General features: G+C 40.3%; 6 protein-coding genes across 6 annotated transcripts; 2 read left to right on the forward strand and 4 right to left on the reverse strand.

Moving 5' to 3' along the window:
- Positions 1 to 1,103: 1,103 nt before the first annotated feature.
- Positions 1,104 to 1,618, forward strand: MELLADRAFT_35186 (uncharacterized protein; the record flags this gene model as incomplete). The annotated part of the gene is made up of 3 exons (XM_007408597.1): positions 1,104 to 1,184; positions 1,305 to 1,403; positions 1,511 to 1,618. Coding segments are annotated over 3 exons (288 nt in total), but the record flags the coding sequence as incomplete, so codon positions are not given.
- A 1,191-nt stretch (positions 1,619 to 2,809) lies between these two features.
- MELLADRAFT_71560 (uncharacterized protein) lies at positions 2,810 to 3,548 on the reverse strand (the record flags this gene model as incomplete). The annotated part of the gene is made up of 3 exons (XM_007408768.1): positions 2,810 to 3,034; positions 3,121 to 3,321; positions 3,401 to 3,548. 3 exons carry the CDS (start codon positions 3,530 to 3,532, stop codon positions 2,918 to 2,920), a joined length of 450 nt encoding a protein of 149 aa, XP_007408830.1.
- Positions 3,549 to 14,044: 10,496 nt separating this feature from the next.
- Positions 14,045 to 15,163, reverse strand: MELLADRAFT_71561 (uncharacterized protein; the record flags this gene model as incomplete). Its single annotated transcript, XM_007408767.1, has 6 exons — positions 14,045 to 14,414; positions 14,480 to 14,514; positions 14,591 to 14,650; positions 14,731 to 14,883; positions 14,956 to 14,971; positions 15,093 to 15,163. 6 exons carry the CDS (start codon positions 15,095 to 15,097, stop codon positions 14,315 to 14,317), a joined length of 369 nt encoding a protein of 122 aa, XP_007408829.1.
- Positions 15,164 to 15,950: 787 nt separating this feature from the next.
- On the reverse strand, positions 15,951 to 16,436 carry MELLADRAFT_71562 (uncharacterized protein; the record flags this gene model as incomplete). The annotated part of the gene is made up of 2 exons (XM_007408766.1): positions 15,951 to 16,011; positions 16,089 to 16,436. The coding sequence occupies one exon, from the start codon at positions 16,348 to 16,350 to the stop codon at positions 16,168 to 16,170; it is 183 nt and encodes a 60-aa protein (XP_007408828.1).
- Positions 16,437 to 18,983: 2,547 nt separating this feature from the next.
- On the reverse strand, positions 18,984 to 22,656 carry MELLADRAFT_85202 (uncharacterized protein; the record flags this gene model as incomplete). Its single annotated transcript, XM_007408765.1, has 11 exons — positions 18,984 to 19,067; positions 19,155 to 20,224; positions 20,303 to 20,518; positions 20,598 to 21,293; positions 21,372 to 21,477; positions 21,570 to 21,671; positions 21,781 to 22,104; positions 22,177 to 22,316; positions 22,376 to 22,451; positions 22,524 to 22,548; positions 22,637 to 22,656. 11 exons carry the CDS (start codon positions 22,654 to 22,656, stop codon positions 18,984 to 18,986), a joined length of 2,859 nt encoding a protein of 952 aa, XP_007408827.1.
- A 246-nt stretch (positions 22,657 to 22,902) lies between these two features.
- MELLADRAFT_35187 (uncharacterized protein) lies at positions 22,903 to 23,769 on the forward strand (the record flags this gene model as incomplete). The annotated part of the gene is made up of 3 exons (XM_007408598.1): positions 22,903 to 23,126; positions 23,264 to 23,335; positions 23,520 to 23,769. 3 exons carry the CDS (start codon positions 22,903 to 22,905, stop codon positions 23,767 to 23,769), a joined length of 546 nt encoding a protein of 181 aa, XP_007408660.1.
- Between the last annotated feature and the right edge of the window lie 78 nt (positions 23,770 to 23,847).

The raw sequence follows: 23,847 nt of genomic DNA on the forward strand, positions 1-23,847 counted from the left end.
TATTATTGAAAAAGATTTTTGGATCCGAAAAAATCAAATCATGAAGAAAAGAAAAGTTTCCCCAATGGTGATGGAGTGACGAAAATTAAACCTGAATTAATCGGATTATCTAAATTGTGATTTTGTTCTAAGATTTACTTTTCTCTTTTTCTCTTTTTTCTCTTTTTTCTCTTTTGTTTTTTTGTTTTTGAAGATTAAAAAGGGTTGAAAATTTACTATATATTTTTGGATTTGGTATTTATTTTATAATGCAAAAGAAAAATTGATAAGTTTTTTTTACTGTTTTCTTTCATACTTTGATATTTGTGGAAAGAGATGATGTTTAAGGGGTGAGTTTTATACAGAACCACCAGAAAGTGATACATGAGTTGAGTAGTTCTAGTATTACCATCAGGTTGGACATCACACTCTATCCAATTTGATTCCATAATCATATCTTATGAGCCCATTAGAGCTGCCCCTCCTGTTTTTTTGAAACCGTCAAGGTTTCTTACATCAGTAAGGAACTGATGATCATGATACTCAACAAACAGCCTTGTTATCTAGATGTATGCGCACTTTGATTTGGGTAGCTTCACTATGTAAGATTAACTGCTCTTCTTTAACCATCATGTCAGTATCCTTCAACCCCCCAGAATGTGTGAAGATATATAGAGCCAAAGGAAATATGCAAAAGCATTGCAAGCTGAAAGGTAAAATCTGCATGTGATGTTGAAGTTGTGAAAGTCTGAGTGTTTTCGAATTCAAAGCTGTGAAAGTCAAATGTGACATCTCTTAGGAGTCTTTGATTTGAAGTTTGAACGAATTTCAATTGAGTTTGAAGACCACCCCTTCAAGACCTTTATAACTTCAAGATTTCAACTAACAAAACAACCATCATCAAACGATTCAATCAAGATGGCAGATGTAGGAGATGGTGTTGAAGAACCAGTTAGTGATCTTTGTCTTGACCTTCATCTCTTGATTCATTAAAATCTAGTTTATCTATTATTATTATTATTTTTGATGATTTCTTGAAAATATACGTAGGAATGAAACACTGATGAAAGTGTTTGTTTAATTCATCATCATCTACTCAAATCAAAATTGAAAAAAATAACAAGTTTGATCTTATTCGATTATCATTATCAGAAAGAGTTTTAATCAAACTAAGAGGTGATCGAGAGGTAACAGGAACTTTACACGTATGTGATTGGTTTTTACTTAGATCAAAATCAACATTTTAAATAAATTCGTTCAACAAAACACGAAAACAAAAACACAAAAGCTCATAAATGTTTTTTCTTTACTATCATCAATTTAAGGCTTACGATGGTCATATGAATATGGTACTTTCAGATGTCACCGAAAGTATTACGATTGTAGAAGTACCTGAAAGTCCAAATCAAGAACCTACAATACGTGTAAGAAGATCTTGATTTGATTGATTTTTCGAATTCTCTTGACTAAACTTTTGAGAAATTGATTGATCGATTCTTTACTTTTGGTTAATTGATTTGTGATCACATAGATTGTTAAAAGGAATTGTGAAATGTTGTTTGTAAGAGGTGATGGTGTAGTTTTGGTAATTGATTTTTTCGCTCAATTGAGTTCAGTTCAACGATCATTTCAATTCTAACTGATCTTTTTGTTTGTGATTTTGTTTTCTTAGGTCGCACCACCTGCAAGAACATAACTTTCACAAAGATCATCTTGTCATCGTCTTTTACTTCTTCTTTGATCTGCCTTGTAACCATCAGCCTTCAGATAACATGAATACCCCACACCAAACCAATGAATTGAATTGATGATGAAATTGGAAGTAGAGGTGAGTGATATTGAGATAGATCAAAGGCAAAAAGTGAAGACGTGATCTTATCTGGTTCATTGTATGACATAGGACCCTGATTGTTTTGTGTTTTAATCCAGTTCGAAAAACTTTTGATCAGAGGGAGAGTGGTAAGATCTAATTGCTCAGAGTTAGCTTGCCTTCTAAAAAGCCATTTCTGTAAAGCTTTCAAGAAGTATTCTTGCATTTATATTGAACATGTCGTCTGGGAACATTGCCAATCAGAAGAAGATTGAAAGATGAGAGATGATATAAATCATCACTGAGTCTGACTGAATCTATTTCAATGAGCAATTCCTGAGATATAACCTGATGTTAATTAAAGTTTTTAGTTTTTTTAAAATCAATCCCTACAACCCACTCCCTTGATCAGTAACTTCATCCTTACACAAAACCCAAGGAAATTCACACAATCATGCACATGGGAGAATATACCCTGACAGTGAACAATGACAATCTCTGTGATCCAAATTCAACACTTTCATCCATCATTTAAAGATCATCCATTCATAAGAAAGAAGGGAAGAGTTTGGATCCGAAGCATGGTTTAGCAGTCTTGAAATTAGTCGGGCCGTTCAATTTCAACTGCTGGCAATTCAATGTTTGAACCAATGAAAAACATCTCACATCCATTACTTCACAGCAAATGAAGCAATATGAAGAGGAAACAAAAGCTCCTTGGGCATGACTCCGGGCCTTCATATATGCGTGGCTGACGACACTCGTCAATCAAGTGTAGATCTTAAAGCCCAAGTTGGGCGTAGGCTCAGCACTCAAATGTTGGACTCTCATTTTAGGCAACGCATATGTCCGCTTGTCGAGCTGAACATGGGTGAACTACCCAAATGTGTTTGAGGATCGTAAACGAACATCCATGAGTGATAGGCGTGGAAGACGTAATTTACTTCTCTTCATCGACACATAGACTAATGATAATGTGGACTGAGCCCTGAAGCATATAAGGTATTGGCAAACAGTACTGGTAAATAAATGCCGAATCTCAAAAAGATAAGTGTATTGCAGACGTGAGACTGAAGATAGTCTGATGTGATGGGCGTCAATAGACGTCAAGATTCAATTTACATGAAATTAACGGGTTCCGAAGTGATCGAGTAAAACATTGAGCGCTTCGGATTCTTGTCCAAACTCCTTCACGACAACACAGGAGCATGAAACCACTTTTCGTGCGGTACCATCTCGGTCGATCTGAATGATCACAAGACGAAAGATCATCAGCTTGGGAATCAAAGCAGTCTTGAAATCGGATGGGAGGACTGAATCAATTCACTAACCTTGCAAAGACCGCACCATTCTCCGAGTAATTTACCATCTCCAACTTTGATCAAGTTGATCTTGTGCTCAGAGCAAAGAGCTTCGATAAGCTTAACATATTCAGCTTCGGTACAGCCTTCGTTCAACACGCAGAGATGGGCTTGACGTTTGTCAAGGGCTTTGGCAGACTCTCGTAGACCACGAGCGAGTCCATCGTGGACCTGGAATGTACCATTATAATGTTGATGAGTTTGACCATTATAGGGTAATTCTCAGGGAGCCATAGCAAAAGTGACTTACAAGAGCAGTCTTCAAGACTTTTTGAAGGGCATCTTCTACAGACATACGTCCACCTTTAGGGGCATCAGCCTCTTGGGTGACTTCAACTTCTTCAGCGGCGACATCAACGGGTGTGTCCTCTACGTCCGACATGTCTGTCTTTGGGGTAAATTTCTGAAAACTGATGATATGTTAGATTACAATCATAACTTAGATCGAAAATTTCCGAAGGTGACTAACAAAGGCGAATTGACTTGTCGGTTACGTCCTCGAGGAGCTCCGGTAGAGAAGGGTAATGATTTTGTACGATGGAGTGTTTTGCGAGGATAGTTTTCTCAAAAAAGACGCCCGGCGGGGGCGCTGAAGCGGGATCCACTACCCTGAATGGCAGGGCACACCGGGACCGGGACTTAGGTTAAAAATGATGAGACCAACTGACATGCTTGTTTGAAGCCCGAGCTGAGAGTCGGCCCCGTCCAGCACGGATACCTGAATCGGATAGCTCTCGAGTCTGTTTCCAGGTCAAGTTGCTTTACTGGCAAAAAGTTGACTCGAGGTTTGAAAGCAAACCTCTTCAGTCACCAGCCCTTTCCGATTGGGACACGCACGATATGTCTGGTTCCATCTCATTTGATAGAGACACAGTGCCCACAGATCTTGCATGACCAGGGTAAAGGTTCCAAATAGGTCTCTGGGAGGCGAATTGAATATATCAAATCAAGCTCTCGCCTTCTGCAGTGATACTTAAAGAGAGGAAATACGAGCAGAAAAGTTGAACAACACTTGAACGTATTTGTTACCTGTTAACCAAGTGAAGGGTTTGGAACAAAACCGAAGTAACCAAAAAAAATAGACGATCACAAGTGTCGGTAATGATCTGGATACACACCTAATTAATTGATAAGAAATGCATAGCATCCTACTTTTGATTGGCTACTAAACTTGGCCTGATGTATTTTCATCAAGACCTGCGTTGCAAGATCCGTGTTTGTCTTCCATAGTGATTGGCATAAGCTCAAGGAAATACATTTCAGCGGGAATGAGAACATTGATGTATGCATAAGGGTGCTACATCAATAATCTGATATCTTTGTAATAACAAATAGCATCTGGGTGGTAACAAAGCAAGACTCGATTCCAAAAAAAAACTATGTATTTATCACAGGGATCTGAGTTTCCTAGTTCCTTGCTTTACAAAGGAGGCAGTGAGCATGAATTGTTAAAGGGAAAAGTGAAGCGCATCTGTAATATGATCATGTCCAAGCCGACAGTAAGATCTTCAAGAATAATTTACGCAGTCGCTACAACATTGTCCGCCAATCTAGAATGGATGAAGAAAATAACATCAAAGATATCAAAAACCGATTGGAGACCCACCTGAAAGAGAGTCAAGATATCAACACAAAGATGACGTACAGAGTTTGGTTTGCAAGAACAGCACTTGAGTGTCTGTTGATTATTGTCGCACTGTGCCCGTAGTGCAAAATGACCTGTGAATTGGACGAGATGAGAGTCAGTAAAGTCACAGATGGATGTGCCATTGACGCAACACTGACCGATGGCACAGCCATTATTGTCCGTGTTTGTTTCGCAAATCATGGTCGACCGGTTTCCAGTGCAAGCACCCAACACGGAGTACTGTAAGCACAAAAGGAAGAAGACAGCGGACAAGATCGAAGAAGTTGAGATTCTCGAGTTCATGATTTAATTGTGATGAAGCACTGCGGAATGGGTAAAGGTTGAAAGATTTCACAGAAAGGTTTCTTTGTAAAAAAACTAATCAAAAGGTCAATCCAAATGTAAGGCATATCAGTGAGCTGACTCGATGACCACGAAAGTGAGAAAGAACAAGTAAGTACCTAAAGCTTGAGGTGGACGGGGAACCAATGTGATAAAGTGAGGAACAAACAGGCAGAACAAACCGGCGGTCTTTATAAGTACGACAATGACTGCATATTCGATTTTGGAATATTAGAACTTGAGGAATTCACAGCGGGTGAACTGTAAAGGCTTGTGGACCACTTTGAATTATGAGATACAGATACAAAACCCGTTGTGGCTTGATGTCGGCTGAGTTGATATATGTATGTACCAAATCTTACCTTTCCACATCTACAAGAAAGGTTCACCCTCCTTTGCGATAGGGATGAAGAGGTGAGTATGTAAACACGCAGCTTTGGTTATTCCTACAGTCCGGTGCATACTTGGTTGGCCGTCAGCGTGCTAGGCGATTTCGAACATGGACATCAAGGTAGTTGGGTGAAATGGCTAGCTTCGGGATCCTAACAGCGGGGTCAGATCTAACCACCGGCCGGCTTCGAGGGATGCCGCGGCTCGAGAAACTCAGGGGTTGGGTAAGCTCATGCCGTGTTGTCGTAAGAGTACGCGCAAACTAAACCAGTCTCTCTCCCTCAACTTCTTGCAAGGGAGAGGGACCGGTTAAGCTTGGAGTAAGATGGGTCGTGTTAGAAGCAAGATATTGATTGTTGTTTTAGACCCAACATTTCGTCACAGTTCACAATTTAAGGATGAGGACGAATCAGAACAAGTTTATAAGGAATTGATTTGTAAAACTTCGCGGTCTTGTGATAATTAATACGTTGGCATTATCTTTGATGATCAAAGCATAGAGACATGGATATCACAACATCAAAGCGATGGATTTCTGGAGGAAATTGACATCTGGAACTCGATTGGAATCTCTTGTTAATGGCTCTGTTGGTATTTGTTACCGTAGAGTGCAGCACAAGGATGATTATGGTGTTTTGGGAGCAATTGAAATGAGCGCTGCCTCTGAACAAAGATGTTGAAGGGTGAGGGATCAAGATATTCGATCTGAATTGAGATGCTCGCTCAACTGTTGAGTTGCAATCTGATGATTCAAGCTATTCTAACAATCTCTCGAGGCACTGCCTGATTTTCTTCTGGAACGGCGATGGGGGTTCCCTGACAGGTACAATGGCCTGATCTCACGTCAAATTCAACTTTGACAAGAGTATGTATAAAATGGATCTGGATACTTGGTCAAGTGATGTAAGGAATGCATGTCAGCTGACTTCTAATCGCACAGTGACTTTGTTTGTTTTCATCAGGACCTGCGGTGCCAAATTCATGTTCATGTTTCATAGAAATACTAGATACCTCAGCTTTCAGCGAGCATGGGCACACCACGGTGAGTGTACTTCTGGTGATTTTTTTAATAGATAATATCAGAGCGGTAACAAAGCAAACTTCGATTCCAAAACAAGTATGTGTGTACAGCTATCTGAGATTCCTAGTTTCTCATCTTTCAAAGAAAGAGGCTGCGAGCATAGATTGTCAAAGGGAAAAGGTGAAGGTTATCTGTAATCGTACGCCATCCGACCTGACACTAGATCTTCAACTATGGGCTATACATCTACAACATTGCGTGCCATCCTACAGAGAACAAAATGACATTCAAAATATCAGAAACTGATTGGATATTTGACTGGAATATAATCATGATATCATGTAACACAAAGGTGACGTACAGGCTTTGATGGGCAATCGCAACAGCTGAGTGTCTGCCCCTTATAGCACCATGCATCAGTACGGAATGAGCCTGGAAATTGGAAGTCGGAATCAGAGTCAGAAAAGTCGCATATGTATGTGCCATTGAGGCAACACTGACCAATACCGCAGCCGTTATGGTCCGTGGATGTTACACAAACTAAGTTCGGGTGGTCAGAAGGACATCCTTGACCCAAAACAGGGTTCTGTAAACACAGAAGGAGAAGCACAGCGGACAAGATCGAAGAAAATACGATTCTCGAAGTCATGACTTGATCGATTGCTGTGATGAAGGACTGCGCTATTAGGAAAGCTTGAAAAATTTCACAGAAATCTTGCTTTCTTAGGAAAGATAATTCAAAGGTTGAAAAATTTCACAGAAGTATTTGTTTCTAAGGAAAGATAGGTAAGAGGTCAAAAAAGTGAGATGCAGATCAGTGAGCTGATTTGATAAGGAAAAAAAATGAGAAGACCAAGTAAGTACCTAAAGGTTGTGGTGGAAGGAGAACAGATGGGGTGGAGTTTGGATGAGGAACAAGCAGACAGGAGAAACTCGCAGTATTTATATGATGCAGAACCTTGCAGAAGTTCAGAACTGGAGAACTTGACAAATATAAATATCGGGTTGGCTTGATGTTATTTTTTGTACCTTCGCAAGAAAGGTTGGCCCTTGTTCACCCCCCTTCACCCACACTATCCGCCGTGGGGATATATGAAAACGCAACTCTGGTTGTTCCTATAGCCCGGTACATGGTGCAGCCACTAGCGTGCTTGATCAGAGGAGTTGCTCAGAGTTACTCACACTTAAGTATGTACATACATAGCCACCGGCCGGCTTCGAGGTCAGTCGCGGCTTAAGGAACTTACGAGCTGGTCATGCCGTGTTGTCGGACTCATAAGAGTGCGCGCCCAGTTGAACTACCAGAGCTAAAGGATTCCTGACGACTAGTCATGAGTTTAGGTCACCCGGAAACCAAGTTGAAATATCTCTTGGAAACCTCATGTTGCACCTGATCAGTCATCATGGATAGGGGAGCAAAAGAACAGGAGGGTGAAACTCTCTACGTACAAAGAGGGGAAGTGCAAAGGGAAAGCAAGACTTGCAAAAAGGTATTACAATTTGAAATTACAAAAGAAAAACCTCACAGGACGGCTTCTTGAACAACAGTTGGAAAAATAAAAAAACTGATATCAACAGAATGAATTATGTACATGGTTCGGGAAATCAATGTGAAGGAGAGCAATAATGCTGGCAAGTGGAAAACACAGAGAAGTCAATAACTATCCAGTTATTTTGGAGCTAAGCTTACAAGAATTGTTTATTTTTCAAATACCAACAGGACTAAAACCAACAGGACTATGCAAATGCTTGGCTCTATTCTTGTGTCCAACCACAATACCAACATACATATTATTATGATCAAGTTTGACTTTGAATCTCTTTCTAATGAACAAGGTGCCCACAGAATTTAAACATGAAGAAACTTTACCAAACTTAAAGGGAGTATTGAAGAATTTCAGCTGATTTGATGATCCAGTGTTGACCATTGCAATAAGGGTAAAAATTGAAAGGCCTTTGGTACAAAGGTTACCTGAAGAAAATGAAATGAGTCAGATGGGGTGAGACCATAAAAAAAACTGAAAACCAACTTGCACCTAGGATATGGAAGAGATCATGGATTTTGGGAGGGTTACAAGTGTCAGCGTGTGTGGTTACACGGACTATTTGGCCCACCCTCATCATTTTTGTCACTGTGCCAAGATGATTTCTGTCCTCATCAAAATTGGAATAGATTGAAGACCTTTATCCTGAGAACAAGTATTGGTTTCAAGAGAAACTTGGTGAGGAATAATCTTTTGAACATCTCACACAACTTTCTTATCTGCTTGTTGAAGTCTTGAGATCTAGGAGCACCATTTGTTGCATTGATCTCCGAGTCCTTCATCTTTTTTGTTGAAAATAATCAATCATTGAAAAAGATCTTTGCCATCATGCAAAAGTATTTTCACTGTCAGTTATCTCCCACTGATGTATGTACTTCAGGGTATTACCTGGGATCATATCAAGGAAGGCTGAGCTGTAAGGCAAGGTATGGCCTTGACCTGTCTTTAGCTCCCTGAAATGGTCTCTCAGGTGGGGATACTGCAGTGTTAGTTGTTATTGTGATGAGTTCTGGGCTTGAGAGTCAGACCCCTTGATTACTCCAGGCAATCTATCAGGGTGGACCTGCTTACACATATGGGCTCTGGTAAGTTTTTTAAAATCAAGGAACCATAGTTTCTGAGCAGTGTTCCAATTCATAAAGGAAGATGATAAAATAAGAAACGGCAGGTGTCTGAAGAGAATCACGAGAATGTGAGTTAGGGCGCTATAAGGCCAGATACCACGTTAGAGTGATTAGAGAAAAGTATGCACCTGAAGAGAATCACGAGAATGTGAGATAGGGTGCTATGAGGCCAGATATCACGTTAGAGTGATTAGAGAAAAGTATGCACCTGTTGGAAGGTAGCACAAAAGAGGCAAATAAATGTTTGAGTTTTTAATTATCACATGTCACCAATGTTAATAAAGCTAAGTGAAAGAGAAATAACAAGCAGACCTGAAGAGAATCACAAGAATGTGAGTTAGGGCGCTATGAGGCCAGATATCACGTTAGAGTGATTAGAGAAAAGCATGCACCTGTTGGAAGGTAGCACAAAAGAGGCGAATAAATGTTTGAGTGAAGAAAAACAACGACAAACACAATTAGGAGCTCTTTATATAGTAAAACTGATCTCTAGACATAGGTTAACAAGCACATTAGGATTGTGACTCTCACATGCCGCATTGAGGTTAGTAGCAACAAGCGTTGGCAACATGGAACAAAATAATAAAGGAACAAAATAATGGAAGAAAAGCTCAATTAGGATTAGTGGGATGATTGCTAGTGTACGGGATGAAACCTGAATTCAATAGAAGAGGTAGTAGGCATAGATTATAAGAGGGGAAAAATTGAAAGGTACAATCTAAAAGCCATCTAAGTCAAGGTGTTTGGAAATAATCATTTACAGTCCCGACAACAAACAGACCCCTGTGATGAAGAGGATGTCATCAGAAAACCAGCAACCAAATTTATACTCAGCAAACCCAGCATGGATGTCATTATAGCCATGGCATGAAGGTGACATACAGTGGGGGTTGCTTGGCATCTACAACACATGAGTACGGCATCTTTATCACTGCAGGCGCCAGTAACAGTGAATGTGCCTAACAAAAGCAAAAGTCAGCACATTCACAGACACTCACAGATGTTATGTGTATGTCATTGGAAAACACTTACCAATGATGCAACGTCGACTATTTTTTGTCAAGCAGATTTGCGTTCGACCTGGACCGCATGCCTGCACCCAAACTGAGCTCTGACAGCACAAGAGGAAGCATACAGCGGCAAGGATTGATGAAGATACGGTTCTAGAGTTCATGGTTTGAATGGTCACTGCAACGAAGTACTGCAATCGCTGATGTAGAAAAGATGAGGTTGAGTAAAGGTGGAAAGCCAGGTGGGTGAGCTAGCGCGGTGCAACGCTGCCACACTTATATACTCTACTGGTATTAGTATTACAATCGACAATACCAGGTCGTCTCGAGTGCACGATGGCATAAAGTGTAGATATAGTTATGAACACGTTGGTTATCCGTTACTATACCCGAAACCGTATTCAGAAAACCGCAATGCCACAAAGGTTGCAGTTTGAGCAATGTACACCAGGAGGTGAAAGTCCTCGGCCCTTGGTTGAGACGTTCTCAAAATTGTGTTGGCGAGAACCGACAAGAAACGTGTTCTTTTTTTTGAAAAACCGTGCAAGATTGCTTGACTCGGTCACCGAATCATGTTCTTTTCAGTATAGACCAGAAAGGATCAGAAACCGTTAACTGTCTCACGTCACCGAAACCGAAGCTCCGTCGGATACGCGACGGAGCACCGGGACAAAATTATGTACGTGGTCGGGGAAATCAGTGTCAAGGAGAGCGATAATGCTGGCAAGTGGAAAACACAAGGAAGCCAATAGCTATCCCGTTATTTTGGAGCTAAGCCTACAAGACCTGATATTTTTCAAAAACCAACAGGACTATGCAAATGCTTGGCTCTATTCTTGTGTCCAACCACAATACCAACATACAACTTTGAATCTCTTTCTAATGAACAAGGTGCCCGCAGAATTTAAAAATGAAGACACTTTATCAAAGGAAGTCTTGAAGAATTTCAGCTGATCTGATGATCCAGTGTTGACCATTGCAATAAGGGTGAACATTGAAAGGCCTTTGGTACAAAGGTCACCTGAAGAAAATGAAATGAGTCAGTCAGCTTGAGACCATAAAACTAACTTGCACCTAGGATATGGAAGAGATCATGGATTTTGGGAGGGTCACAAGTGTCAGTGTGTGCAGTTACACGGACTATCTGGCCCACCCTCATCATATCGGTCACTGTGCCAAGATGATTGATGTCCTCATCAAAATTGGAATAGATTGAAGATCTTTGTGCTGATAACAAGTCTTGATTTCAAGAAAAACCTGGCGAGGAATATTCTTTTGAACATCTCACATAACTTTCTTATGTGTTTGTTGGAGTCTTGAGATCTAGAGACACCATTTGTCATAATGATCTCCTTCATCTTTTTTGTTGAAAATAAGCAATCATTGAAAAAGATATATGCCATCATGCAAAAGTATTTTCACTTTTAGTTATCTCCCACTGATATATGTACTTCAGGATATTTCCTGGGATCATATCAAGGAAGGATGAGCTGCAAGGTAAGGTACGGCCTTGACCTGTCTTCAGCGCCCTGAAATGGTCTCAGGTGGGGATACTGCAATGTTAGTTTTTATTGTGATGAGTTCTGGGCTTGAGACCCCTTGATTACTGCAGGAAATCTATCAGAGTGGACCTGCTTACACATATCAACCCTGTGCCAGAAACGCACCAGACCACAGAAAGTGTGGACACATTTTGTTGCACAGCGGTTCAGGCCACAACTTTGACATGAATTTTATGGTGCAGTGCAGTCAGAAAAACCGCAACGCAAGCGCAGTGCAGCAAACAACACCTGCGTTGCTGTCCCAGGGTTGCACATATGTGCTCTAGTGATTTGTTCAATATCAAGGAACAACAGTTTCTGAGCAGTGTTACAATTCATGAAGGAAGAGGTAGCAAGCATAGATTATAAGAGGGGAAAAATTAAAGGGTACAATCCAAAATCTACCCATGTCAACCTGAGTACTTGAAGTTTGGTTGAATTTGAGACTTAGGAGGATGTAAACACTTACAAAATGTATACCTCAATGCTTGTTGACAACTAGTGAGCTTGTAGGTTAAGTTTTCAAATTCTTTCCAAGTAAAAAGAGGAACTAGCAGTTAGTCAACTAGCTTTTTGTCCTGAGCAGAAACTTGAGTCTACTAATAGAATACCTGACCAAGTCTATGGCAATGCTGGCTGTCTTCCAAAGGGTATGCTATGGCACACTAGTCTTTAGGTGGCACTTGAGTGCTGGTTTAATATTATTTGCAATTAAAATGAGGGATGAAGAACTTTAGTCAAATGGCGATTTAAACCAAACAATCTTTAACGTCTTCGTGGAAAGAATAGGAGAAAGAATAGAAGAGTGCAACGTGAATAGAAATAATCTCAAGCTACAAGTTTTTTTGGATAGAAAAGGTGTTCTAGCTAAGGAAATAATTTGGAAAAACAAAGCAACTCTTTTAAAAGAGATGATGAGGGAGATGAAATCTAATAGCTCTAATCAAGAGTTATAATTTTGATAAGATTTAAAAGATAATAGATGTATTTTCTTAGTAAGGGTTTGCCTCTGTTTCCTGAGTATCTGAAACAAAAGAAGTTGTTTTTATAATGAGATGTTTTAATCGTGACATGTTTATTATTATGTTACACTCTTGAGACTTGAGTGACAGAGGTATGGTGTTATTTGGTAAGTCTTGAATATTTCTTGCGCAAAACCTTACCGGTTGACAATCCAAGTCAACAGTGAAGAAAGTCAAGAGGTTTGGAAATGATCATACGCAGTTCTTACAACAAACGGCACCCTGTGATGAAGAGGATGTCATAAGAAAACCAGCAACCAATTTGATACTCAGCAAACTCAGCAAGGATGTCATGATAGAAATCACATGATGGTGACATACTTGTGCGGTTGTTCCGCAACTGCAACACTTGAATGTGGCTTTTGGATCACTGCAGGCGCCAGTAGGAGTGAATGTGCCTAAAAAGCAAAAGTCAGCACATTTACAGACATTCAAAGATGTATATGTATGTCATGGGCAAAACACTTACCAATGATGCAAGGTTGGATATTTGATGTCACACAAATCGAATTTTGATATTTACCGCACGCCCGCACCCAAACTGAGCTCTGACAGCACAAGAGGAAGAATACAGTAGCAAGAATTGATGAAGATACGGTTCTTGAGTTCATGGTTTGATTGGTCACTGCGATGAAGGACTGCACTAGTTATCTCTGATGTAAAAAATGAGGTTGAGTAAACGTGGAAAGGTAGGTGGGTGAGCTAGCTCGGTGCAACGCTGCCACACTTATATACTCTACTGGTATTAGTATTACAATCGACAATACCAGGTCGTCTCGAGTGCACGATGGCATAAAATGTAGATATAGTGATGAACACGTTGGTTATCCGTTACTATACCCGACACCGTATTCAGGATACCCTAATACCACAAACGTTGCAGCTTGGGCAACGTACACCACGAGGTAAACGTCCTCGGCCCTTGGTTGAGAGTTTTCAAAATTGTGTTGGCGAGAACCGACAAGAAACGTGCTCTTTTTTTTGAAAAACAGTGCAAGATTGTTTGACTCGGTCACCGAAGCATGTTCTTTCTCACGTTAAGATCAAGGTGTGCTCCCAAACCGAAGCTCCGTCGGATACGCGACGGAGCACCGGTAGCCGCATACCTCGGCCGGTTTGATACCGGACGTGAAGGCCAAAAAACTCAATTTAAGTCGGATATCTACCGAAGACAATGTGAAATCTGGTGCAAAAAACTCATCTTGAAAAGCATACGAAATTTCTTCATGATGTGGTGATTCAAATTTGGAAAGATATTCAAAGATTGATGATTGAATAGATGAAAATAATCTAATTTGATTGCTTTCTGAATCTGAAGAAATTAACAAAAATCAGCACCATGAATGGCGCCAGACCGCGGCTCTGGTATCTCAACTTGGAAGAATCAAATTACAACATGGCCTGTACTAGGAATGAATGTTTTAGCCCTTGAAAGATTGAATGTCCGAAATTAACAAGTAATGATACGCAGAAAGATATTAGGTGTCATCTGATTTAACGCGTAATCGTCTCAAAAAATGGACATGAAAAGGTATGATGCATGCTAAACCGTCAATTTGCCTGGACACAAGGCTAAGGCAACCTTGATCTCAGAGTCATTAGAACGAGCCTTTGAAAGGCTATACAAGATCAAACACACAGCACTTTGGAATTTCTTTCCCATCAGTTTTATAAGTCGGAATTAAGATCATCAATAGTGGTTACTCACGCGTTTCCTAGAACAGATATTACAGAATTCATAGCCTACAGAGAATCATAACAAAATCCGGAGGTCAATGAGGATGTGATTGAGGGCGGATTTTATTGACTGAGGACCAACCCGCATTGTGATCCAAAATCTTGGATTAAAGATAAAATCGCCTGATTGGGTAAGGTGACACTATCACAAAAGAAGACATGCCTATATGAATAAACAACAGAAAGCACTGCTGGATCATCAAAAAGCAGTCCAAGCCTTACCATATAAACGGTCAGGGAGGCAAGCAACGAAGTGAGTGTGAATTCCAAAAAGGTGTTGGCTAAAACTCTCTCTTGTTGTTTAACTAATGAGTTCCCCGCGGCGCGGTATCTATGATAACATCGAAGTAATTGGACTATGCATGGAATGTACATCTAGGCATTATCAATAAAAACCCAATGGGGTTCAGCAAAGGTTTTTTGGGGTTCTGAAAAGAATAAGCTTACAAGACAAACAAATCCACTGAAAACCAGGTAAAAAGTGAGTCCAACTTGAGTATATTTCCAAATGAGATCCTGAGAAGAATTCACAGTGACAGATACATAGGTTGCATTGAATGAATATATAAGTAAAATTCACATACTACATGATTGAGAGATTGTGCAGCGACCAAGATTGTCTCGAATAATTTCGAACTGTTGTATGTACTTGACGAAAAGTGAGAGGCTGAGTTGTGGAGAGCTCTAATGACGGGCATAATGTCATTTTTGATCCGAAGGTATTCGACTGTAACCTTAAGGAATGAACCGAGGATCGTTGCTATGAACGAAATGGTAATGAGTATCAATCATTTATGTGCTACCGTTGATATATGTGATCTTACCAATTGGAAACAAAATCATGATCACTAAGAGTCCATTCAATCCCCAAACCAAAGCCTTGGGCAAGAGCTCTCCTACTGGAGTCGTGTTAGCTTTAGTGTTTCTTTGCCTCAACAATGCAAAATGGCAGATACAGAGCCACAAGACCACTGATATAATCAGTTGTTTTGTCACAAAGGACTTGTTCAACCGTTGATCAAGATGTTGTAGAAACAAATAATACTCACCGCTTCAGAACAAATCGAGTCAGCTTTCGGACAAAGGTAGACATATGACTTATATTGAGACTCACACGGCACATATGATTGTCAGCGTGCACCTTAGTCCGAGCAAAAGATTTGGCCAAGCCTGGTCCATATGACCAGCTTCTGCGGCCTCGTCAAAGATGAAACCGACAAAGGCAGCTTTGGTGAAATAATGACATATGTTAAATTGTCTCCTGGTTGTCGATAAATGATGAATCAGACAGCTTACTTATACCATAAAGAAAGTAAGACAAGCCGCAGTGGTTGGCACGATCAAGTCGGATTAAACCTACTAATAAGTGAGAAGCAGGATAAGCTAATTACACCAAGGAGCTGAATATGAAACTAAAGCCACTTACAATTGTTGAATCCGATCTGATAGACTTTTCTTTCTTTTGATCGAACATACAGAAGGTAAGAGGATAGACAGATAAGTCTATGCAGCAATTGAAACAAATGGGATAGAAAACTGTCAGTGTGAATGCTTCCAGGAAGATATAGGAAGCCTCTTACATCACAAAACCTGCTGCGCTCAAGATTTGGAGATCATGCGACCATTCAGGTAAAGGAGATGGCTTCAGGTACGAAGAGATCAAGGGCGAATAAATAGAGGCCTTCCATATACATTCCCCAAAAATCTATCAAGATTCCTCGGAATATGGTAACGCACCTGAAACAATGTTACCAAATAGTTGGCCGTTTCTCGATATGGGTTGACTTGCGGCCTGAGGTGGTTGAGAAAGTTCATGACTCGGCTAAGTATCACTTGAGACATGGCAGCAAAAATATACGGATGACTTAGAAATGGGGAATTACTGATAATTTTAGTGAGGTCATCTTTTGTCAGTCATCTGGTATTAGTAGGCGTTCAAGTTCGACTTTTTTGAGTAGTTCCAATTAAGACTTGAGGTTCACTCGAAGTGCATTCTGAGCGCACACGCAGCGCTTGGAAGCATAGTCCATTGCGTGATCGGTAATTCTTCCAGACATGATTGTCCAAGCATCCGTAAAAATCAGTACGAATCGGAGCTTCATCAAACATAGAGCTGGAATTCTGGTGGGTAAAGAAGGCTTTGCACGGACCAAACGGTGACGTCAAATACATAGAAAGATTGTCCGAGTTCATGTCCTCATGAGTCAGAGACTAGAGTTACAGCTGTTTCAAAGATGAATGTTCTAGTTGTCCGAATTGTTATTTTCCATATTCGTGGTTTTCAATCTGGTAGGAAAAGCGCGGAAAGGGCTGATGACACGGCCCGAGGTTGAATCGTACCGCTCGCCCAGAGCCACAAATTCATATCCGCGTTCTGCAACTCCACAGAACTCCACATGGAGATTTGCGAACCGCTGGGTCTGGGCAAAAGCCACAGACAAACCCCATCCAATGAGCAGACCTTACCCACAGGAATGATCTTGCTTGCCTCTCCTAATTACATCACCACCTTTTCCGCATTCAGGCTCATAGTACTATTGGCTGATACTTGTGTTGCTATTGTTCTGATCAAGGATCTGAGATCCCTTTAGTCAAATCATATTCCCATCTTACTTTAGACCTCCTGGTGGCATTGAAGCAAAGCAAAGAGAAGACCTCAAGTTTACCTGGGGAAGACTGTCACGATACTAGAAGTCAGGATGAATTATGACCCTTTCTTCATATTGCCAGATGAATCTGAAACTGGCAAACAATATTCTCAATCAATCAACAATATGTTGCAGTCAGACAGAAAGTATTGGGAAAGATATATTGGAGAGATATTTGGCACCAGTTTACCATTCAGGATAAAAATGCTCTGTACACTTTACAAACTTGCAGATTTAATGATCACACCAGTCCTTCAGAGCACTTTGTTTCAAATGTCAGAGGAGCGTAAGGATTTGCTTCAATATTGCCAAAATCAAGCTACAAAGAGAAAAGAATGGATCTTCAGGATTTGATTGGCAAGATATGCACAGACAATGAAAAAGCATGCTGACTTACCTGAACAGAAAATGTGTGTGGCCCCAAGAGATCCCACTGATTAATTCTAATCCTTTTGATTTTCTGTTGTTCCTACTAATTTTTACAGAGAACCTCATCCTCAAGAAGTGATTGATATCTTCACAACATACAAACAAGGAAAGCTAGGATAAGATGACATTCAGGTGGGATAACAGTGGAATGCTGAGGAAGTGGTTCAGGGGCCAGAAGCTGGGATCCAAGTGAGTCACCATTCTCTATCTCCAAATGAAATCATGCACAGATACATGGAATACCTCAAGCTTATGGAGGCACTGATTTGCAATGAAATCTGAGATAATGACTTGGACTTGGTCACAGGAAAGTAGCTCAAGAGTCACACTCCTTTGAAACTCCAACACAACGTTAGTCAACTTCCTTACCTACCTTTCAAGAAACACAAAATCTAAACTTCTCAAAGAAAAGGCACAAAAAGGTCTGGCTGTCAGTCAAGTCTATGAGAAGAAAGATCTTCAGGATACCTAAATGAAACTTGGTAACAAACCTCAAGCCTGCTGGAAAGTCTGGCTTGCAGCCCTGAAAGATCATATCTCAGGAGTGTAGCAGTAGTCAACTTTGACCATACTCAGAAGTATTAACAGGAGCAGGGCTTTTGTTGAGATTTGTAGCAAAATGCAATTTCTTTGTACCATCTTGTAGGGCTGCATGAAATAACATGGTTTTCCCTTCAACTCTCAGTTTCTTTTTCTTACACTCTTCAATTTGATCTCTATACAGTGTTTACACCACATACTACAATTTTTTTCTATCACTTTCATTGTCTTGGCTAAAAAATAGAAACAATTTTGCCTATGTCTCTGCATACTCTTTTCAAATGATGTTTGAGAATGCTCATCCCAATGAACTCCATGATTCTCAGAATGGAGCATTATTAGAATGTCCTCAATTGCCTTTTGTCAACACCCCATACCCATTTTCATGCTTGGAACCCTGTTAGTACCCACTTCTGAAGGCAGAACTGTTTTCCGGCCCAATTTCCGGGAATCAACAACTATCAAACCAATCCCCGAGATAGAAAAACATTGTTCTGCATTACAAAAAGTCAAGTTTAGATTATTATACTAAACTCCTGTTAAGAGGCATATCGATGTGCTAGGCTTATCTTTCAAGTAATTGTTAAACTAACACATCACATGATGAAAAGAAAATCAAGATAAACTGAATCAAAAGATCAAAATAAATTGTAAAAAAACATTTATACGAAAACAAAGGTGCAACGAAAAAAACACAGCTTTTGTACATCAAAGCACATTAAAAAAATCAAATTTATATGCATATAGTCAAATCTCGATGTTATTGATCTAATTCTCTTGCTAAGGTAAAAAAACAACTTGAAAATAGATAGTAAAGCACGACTTTCAAAGGTACGATCTTTAATAAGAAAAATCACTTTAAAGTCTTAATGGACGAGTCAAAAGTTTGAGAATCTCAGGTGAAACTAAATCATTAGTTGTCCGTACAGTGATACGTGCGAGCTTTGAAAGAAGAAATCAAGAAATAATAGTTGGATAAGTCAGTATTCATCAAAGTAACTCATGAAGTAATGTGAAGTATAAACCCACCTTAGCTTCTTCATTAGGCTCTAGCCTAAACAAACAACCCACTTTCCCAGCCTTAGCCATAGTTAAAACCCCAGCCCCAACGACATTGATCGGATTTGAATCGACAGCTTCCATAAGATTCATTTTAAACCCAACCAATATCTTTCTAATCTTACTAGTATCTAAAATCTTCTGTTGATTGTGAGGATCTAATTTAATTTTAAAAATCTCTTGTGCTTCTCTTGGTGCTCCTCCAATTAATTTCCATCTTTCAAAAAACGCTTGTGAATTCAACTGAATTGGTTCCATGAATTTAGTCAGATAAATTGGTAATCCGATTGTGAAACTCTGTAATGAACCAGCTAAATATGATATTCTTAAAACCGGTAACTCTTTAAATGGTTCTAAACATTCTACCAATACTACTTGTTCAATCTGTTGCATAGGTTCAATAATATTTGTTGGCATTTTAGCCAAATTCACTACCAAGTTAGCTTCATTTGGATTTTCAATCACTAATGTCAATGATTCAAATGGTGCTGAGATCTTATTTCCAAAATATAACATTAGTTTTCCTCGATTACCATGATATTCAGACTTGAGACCGATCTGTAATTGTGCATCTTCATACAATACGCCTTCAGACTTATAACTCAGTCGTGTCAATTCAATCTGACTACCGTGCGTGAAGGCAGATGTGCTAGGTGCAGAAAGAGATGTACTACCAGATGGAGCAGACGGTCCAGGAGTAGTGAGGTCCAGCCCTGACAAATCTCCCATGAGATCATTAGTCGCCCTTGACTCAGAGATACCGGATGTAGATTGGTCGCCATCCGCGGTACCATTACCACCTATCGGTTTGGGTTGTGTACTGGGTTGCTGACGTCGCATGCCATTGGAACGACCTTCCACCTTCTCTTGATTGGCTTCCTTCCCACCGATCACCCACGTCCGCTTATCGCCCGTCTGTCCTTGGGCCTTAGTCAACCTACTCAAAAGAGCACTTTCTCGTTCTGGGAATGGTGGCATTTCATCGCAAACAGTCTGAAGCAAATCATCGTCCGGTGATTTTGCGATGGCCAGATATTCACCTGTGGTAGTTGAAGAATGATATTAACATGATTGGTAGCTTGACAAAACCATCAAATGGGACAAGCAAAACTGCTCACATGCTCGCTGCTGGAGTTCGGCATCCAAAACATGTGTGTATCTTTCAAAGACGTCGATTAATTGAGTTCGAATTTCGGGGAATAAGTTAACCCATTTCAAGTATGTGGTCAAGAGCATAGAACGAGTCGAAGGTGAACACAAGTTTGCTTTCAAATGTAAGATCTGAAACTGTTCGATTGGTGAAAGGCCTTCTTCATTTGCGACCAAGTGGCCAACTTTTAAGATTGATATCCAGTTTAGTCAGTGAGACCAAGTTGCTCTGTAGATGCTGTATGAAATAGTTGTGATACTTACACTCTCCCATGATATACGCTGCCACCTTGATTAATTGCTCGTGACATGTAGGCATATGAAGATACTCAAAGACTTTCTTGACCGCATATTCTTGTAGTTCAATTGTATTGGTCACAATTTGAATCACCCGATACCAAATCTCATCTCCAATATGATCACCAGCAGTACTCATCAACTTTAAGATTGTATCAAGATACCATTCATATTCTTTTGCGAACTTTTCAGTTAAAATTGCAATCTTCAACACTAATTCTTCTCTTAAAGCATAATCTGAGATTGCCAAGTAACGTAATAATTCTCCAACAATCACTTTTGCATTTGAAGTATCACACATTGAATACAGTAAGTCAAGTCCACGCCGTCGTACGCTAATGTCCTTATCACGAAGACTTAGGATAATTGTATCTTGATGTTGTTTGAGTGTTTCGAGATTGTCAGATCGAGCTGCGAGATGAGACATCGTATCAAGACCCAGATATCGGACGTTGGTCTCCTTGGATAAAATGAATTTAGCCAGTAAAGCAGAAGCTTGTTGGACAAGATCTGAGTTGGGATCGAGATGAATCGCCAGATTGATCGCTTCGAACAAGACTGCATTCTGTGCATTATTATGCTGTACATTTTTAGGTGTTTCTTGCGTGTTTCGTAAGATTGTTTGTAAGACCAGCTCTAAAGTTGACAAAACGGTCGGAATTTCTACCAGGAGAGATTGTGAATTATCAGAACATGATGTACCACTGCCGCTTCATAAGTAAGATCAAGACAATGACCAACCTGTAGGTGCATAGTACTGCAACAGTCGCAAGAGTTTGCACTGCAACCAGGGTATAGGTACCTTGTAGTATATATATTCACTGGGCGTGTCTTGTTGTACAACGATCTAACCTGCCCAGAAGAGAATGAGACGATGTGAGATCCAAGTTGGTTACCTGCCACTTCCTTTACGAGAAGGGATAGAAATGGTGTTTTGACCTTGTTTAGACGATCCACTGCTTTTTGATAACACACTGCGAAATCTTCCAGGTGGTCTTGTGCCAATGTGAGAACCAAACTTGTGACTGCTAAACAGACACCCTAGAAAACCAAAGTCAGAGGCGATGTTGTATGGCAGTTAGCAATTGGCATAATGGTTTGAAAGCCAAAACAGAGCCTTCAGTGAGAGAATGCGGCGAGAATGACTTACCATATTTCCATCATCCATGAGTGATACAATCCGTAGAGCCCAGTCTGAGATTGGAAAAATTTCGGGATGTTTGCGATAGAGCCTCAAAAGAGTAAGAGCAGCCTTCTTTTTAACAAATTCTTTTGAGATAGGGCTTATGAGGAGACTATAGACGTCATTTAATAGACTTTCAGACATTTCCTTTCCACCGATGTTAGCGATCGCATGAAGCGCGAGACAGTTATTGGCTTCGTTATGTTCATCGAGGTCTTTACGGATCGAATTAATAACTAATCGGACCAAATCTGAGTTTTCGTGCATGAGTAAGGTCAAAGCAAGATATCCCTAGGTATAGAGACAAGATTAACATCATGACGGTAGATTTGGATTTTTGCGGATGAACTTGAGTTGACCCACGATTTGTTTTTCTGAATACTTTGGACTTGAAATCAAATTGACAGCCTCCATATGACCGATATCAACTTGATAACCCAATATATAAGTAAATACAATTTTTGCGAGGTATTTCTTTTTTGAATATCCATCAAGATTTCCATCTATGATCAAATGCGTTTCAGTTAAAGTCTTTGAAAGGTTTGAAGCGGTCAAGACACACCCTTGAACTTTTGTCGGATGTTGGCCATCTCTTTATTGATCCGCTTCTCCTCTAGTTCGCGAACTCTGCAAGCACGCTGATAGAACGTACACAATGTGTCGGTGTTATTCTACAACATGATGGACGGTAAACAGGAAGCTTGACAGACCAGATCCGCGATATATTGATTGAGTCTAAGATTGTATGGTGGAACGAAACAAGGGAAGTTGAGAAAACGTTAGGCTGTGTTGATGATACTAATGTTGAGCATTCAAGACTGACCCTCTCATTTCGGTTGGCATTTTGAACGATGGTGTTCGATGTTTGCAAAGTTCAAAATGGTCTTGGTCTTGGTCTTGGGGTGGTGGACGTTTCTTGCCTCGTCTCGTTAACTGTAAAGCTGAATTGGAGATTCTGATCGACACTTCCATACATACTCGACAGTACTCGAAGTACCCGATACTCGAGCGTTCTTTAACAATCGGGTTTATATAAAAGCACCAACTCATTCTCGATCATCTCTTGAGAGAATTCAAATCATCTTCACCATGTCAACGATCGATGCCACCATCAAAGGTCTCTCGGATTCTAATCAAAAATACGATGGAGCAGATCTCGAAATCGTCATTCTACATACCAGATGGAATCAGTCTATCATCACAGCTTTAGTCACAGGAGCAATAGATACTTTACTAGCAAGTGGCGTCAAGCGTGAAAAGATCTTCATCGAAGATGTTCCAGGCAGTTACGAATTACCATGGGCAGCTTCACAGTTTAGTCATTTGATCAAACCTTCATAAATTCAAACCACCTCGTAGACCTCCTTAAGGTGATTCGAACTACACCGTGATCAACCTCGACTCATGTTGTGTATCACTCATCCCGACTCGAATAAAGGATCCTATCTAGCCCACGTGGTTCTCGAATCTCCGCTTTGATCGCAATCGGTACTCTCATCAAGGGGAGCACTATGCACTTCGAGTTCAGTGTTTGACATAAGTTCTCAATGCGTTCAAATCTACTCGTACCCTCACAACAAAGGACTGATTTCATTCTTTCGATGCTATCTTTTACAAATGCCATTTCCAATGAACATTCCATCCTCACAATTTACAAAAAAACCCACTTCTCTGGCTGGTCTGTTCGGCAAACCAAAACCATGTAGATATATCTGCGATGCCGTATCGCATGGATTAATGAAAGCCTCGATGGAAAATGGTACACCAGTCATCTTTGGAGTTTTAACTTGTCTCACTGAACTTCAAGCTCAACAAAGAGCTGGATTAGTACCTGGTTCTCATAATCATGGTGAAGATTGGGCTAAAGCAGCAGTTGAATGCGGAGTGAAACGTACTAGCTGGTCATCGGGTGGAGGACTATTGTCACTCGCCGACAAAGACTTTCCTAAATCATGATTTTTTTCGAATCCTTTGAAATGTTCATCAACACATTCCAACACAACCTCGTCTCAAGACCATTTGCTTACAATGACC

Source organism: Melampsora larici-populina (genome assembly GCF_000204055.1).
Source record: "Melampsora larici-populina 98AG31 unplaced genomic scaffold MELLAscaffold_13, whole genome shotgun sequence".
In the NCBI taxonomy this organism is placed as follows: Eukaryota; Fungi; Basidiomycota; class Pucciniomycetes; order Pucciniales; family Melampsoraceae; genus Melampsora; species Melampsora laricis-populina.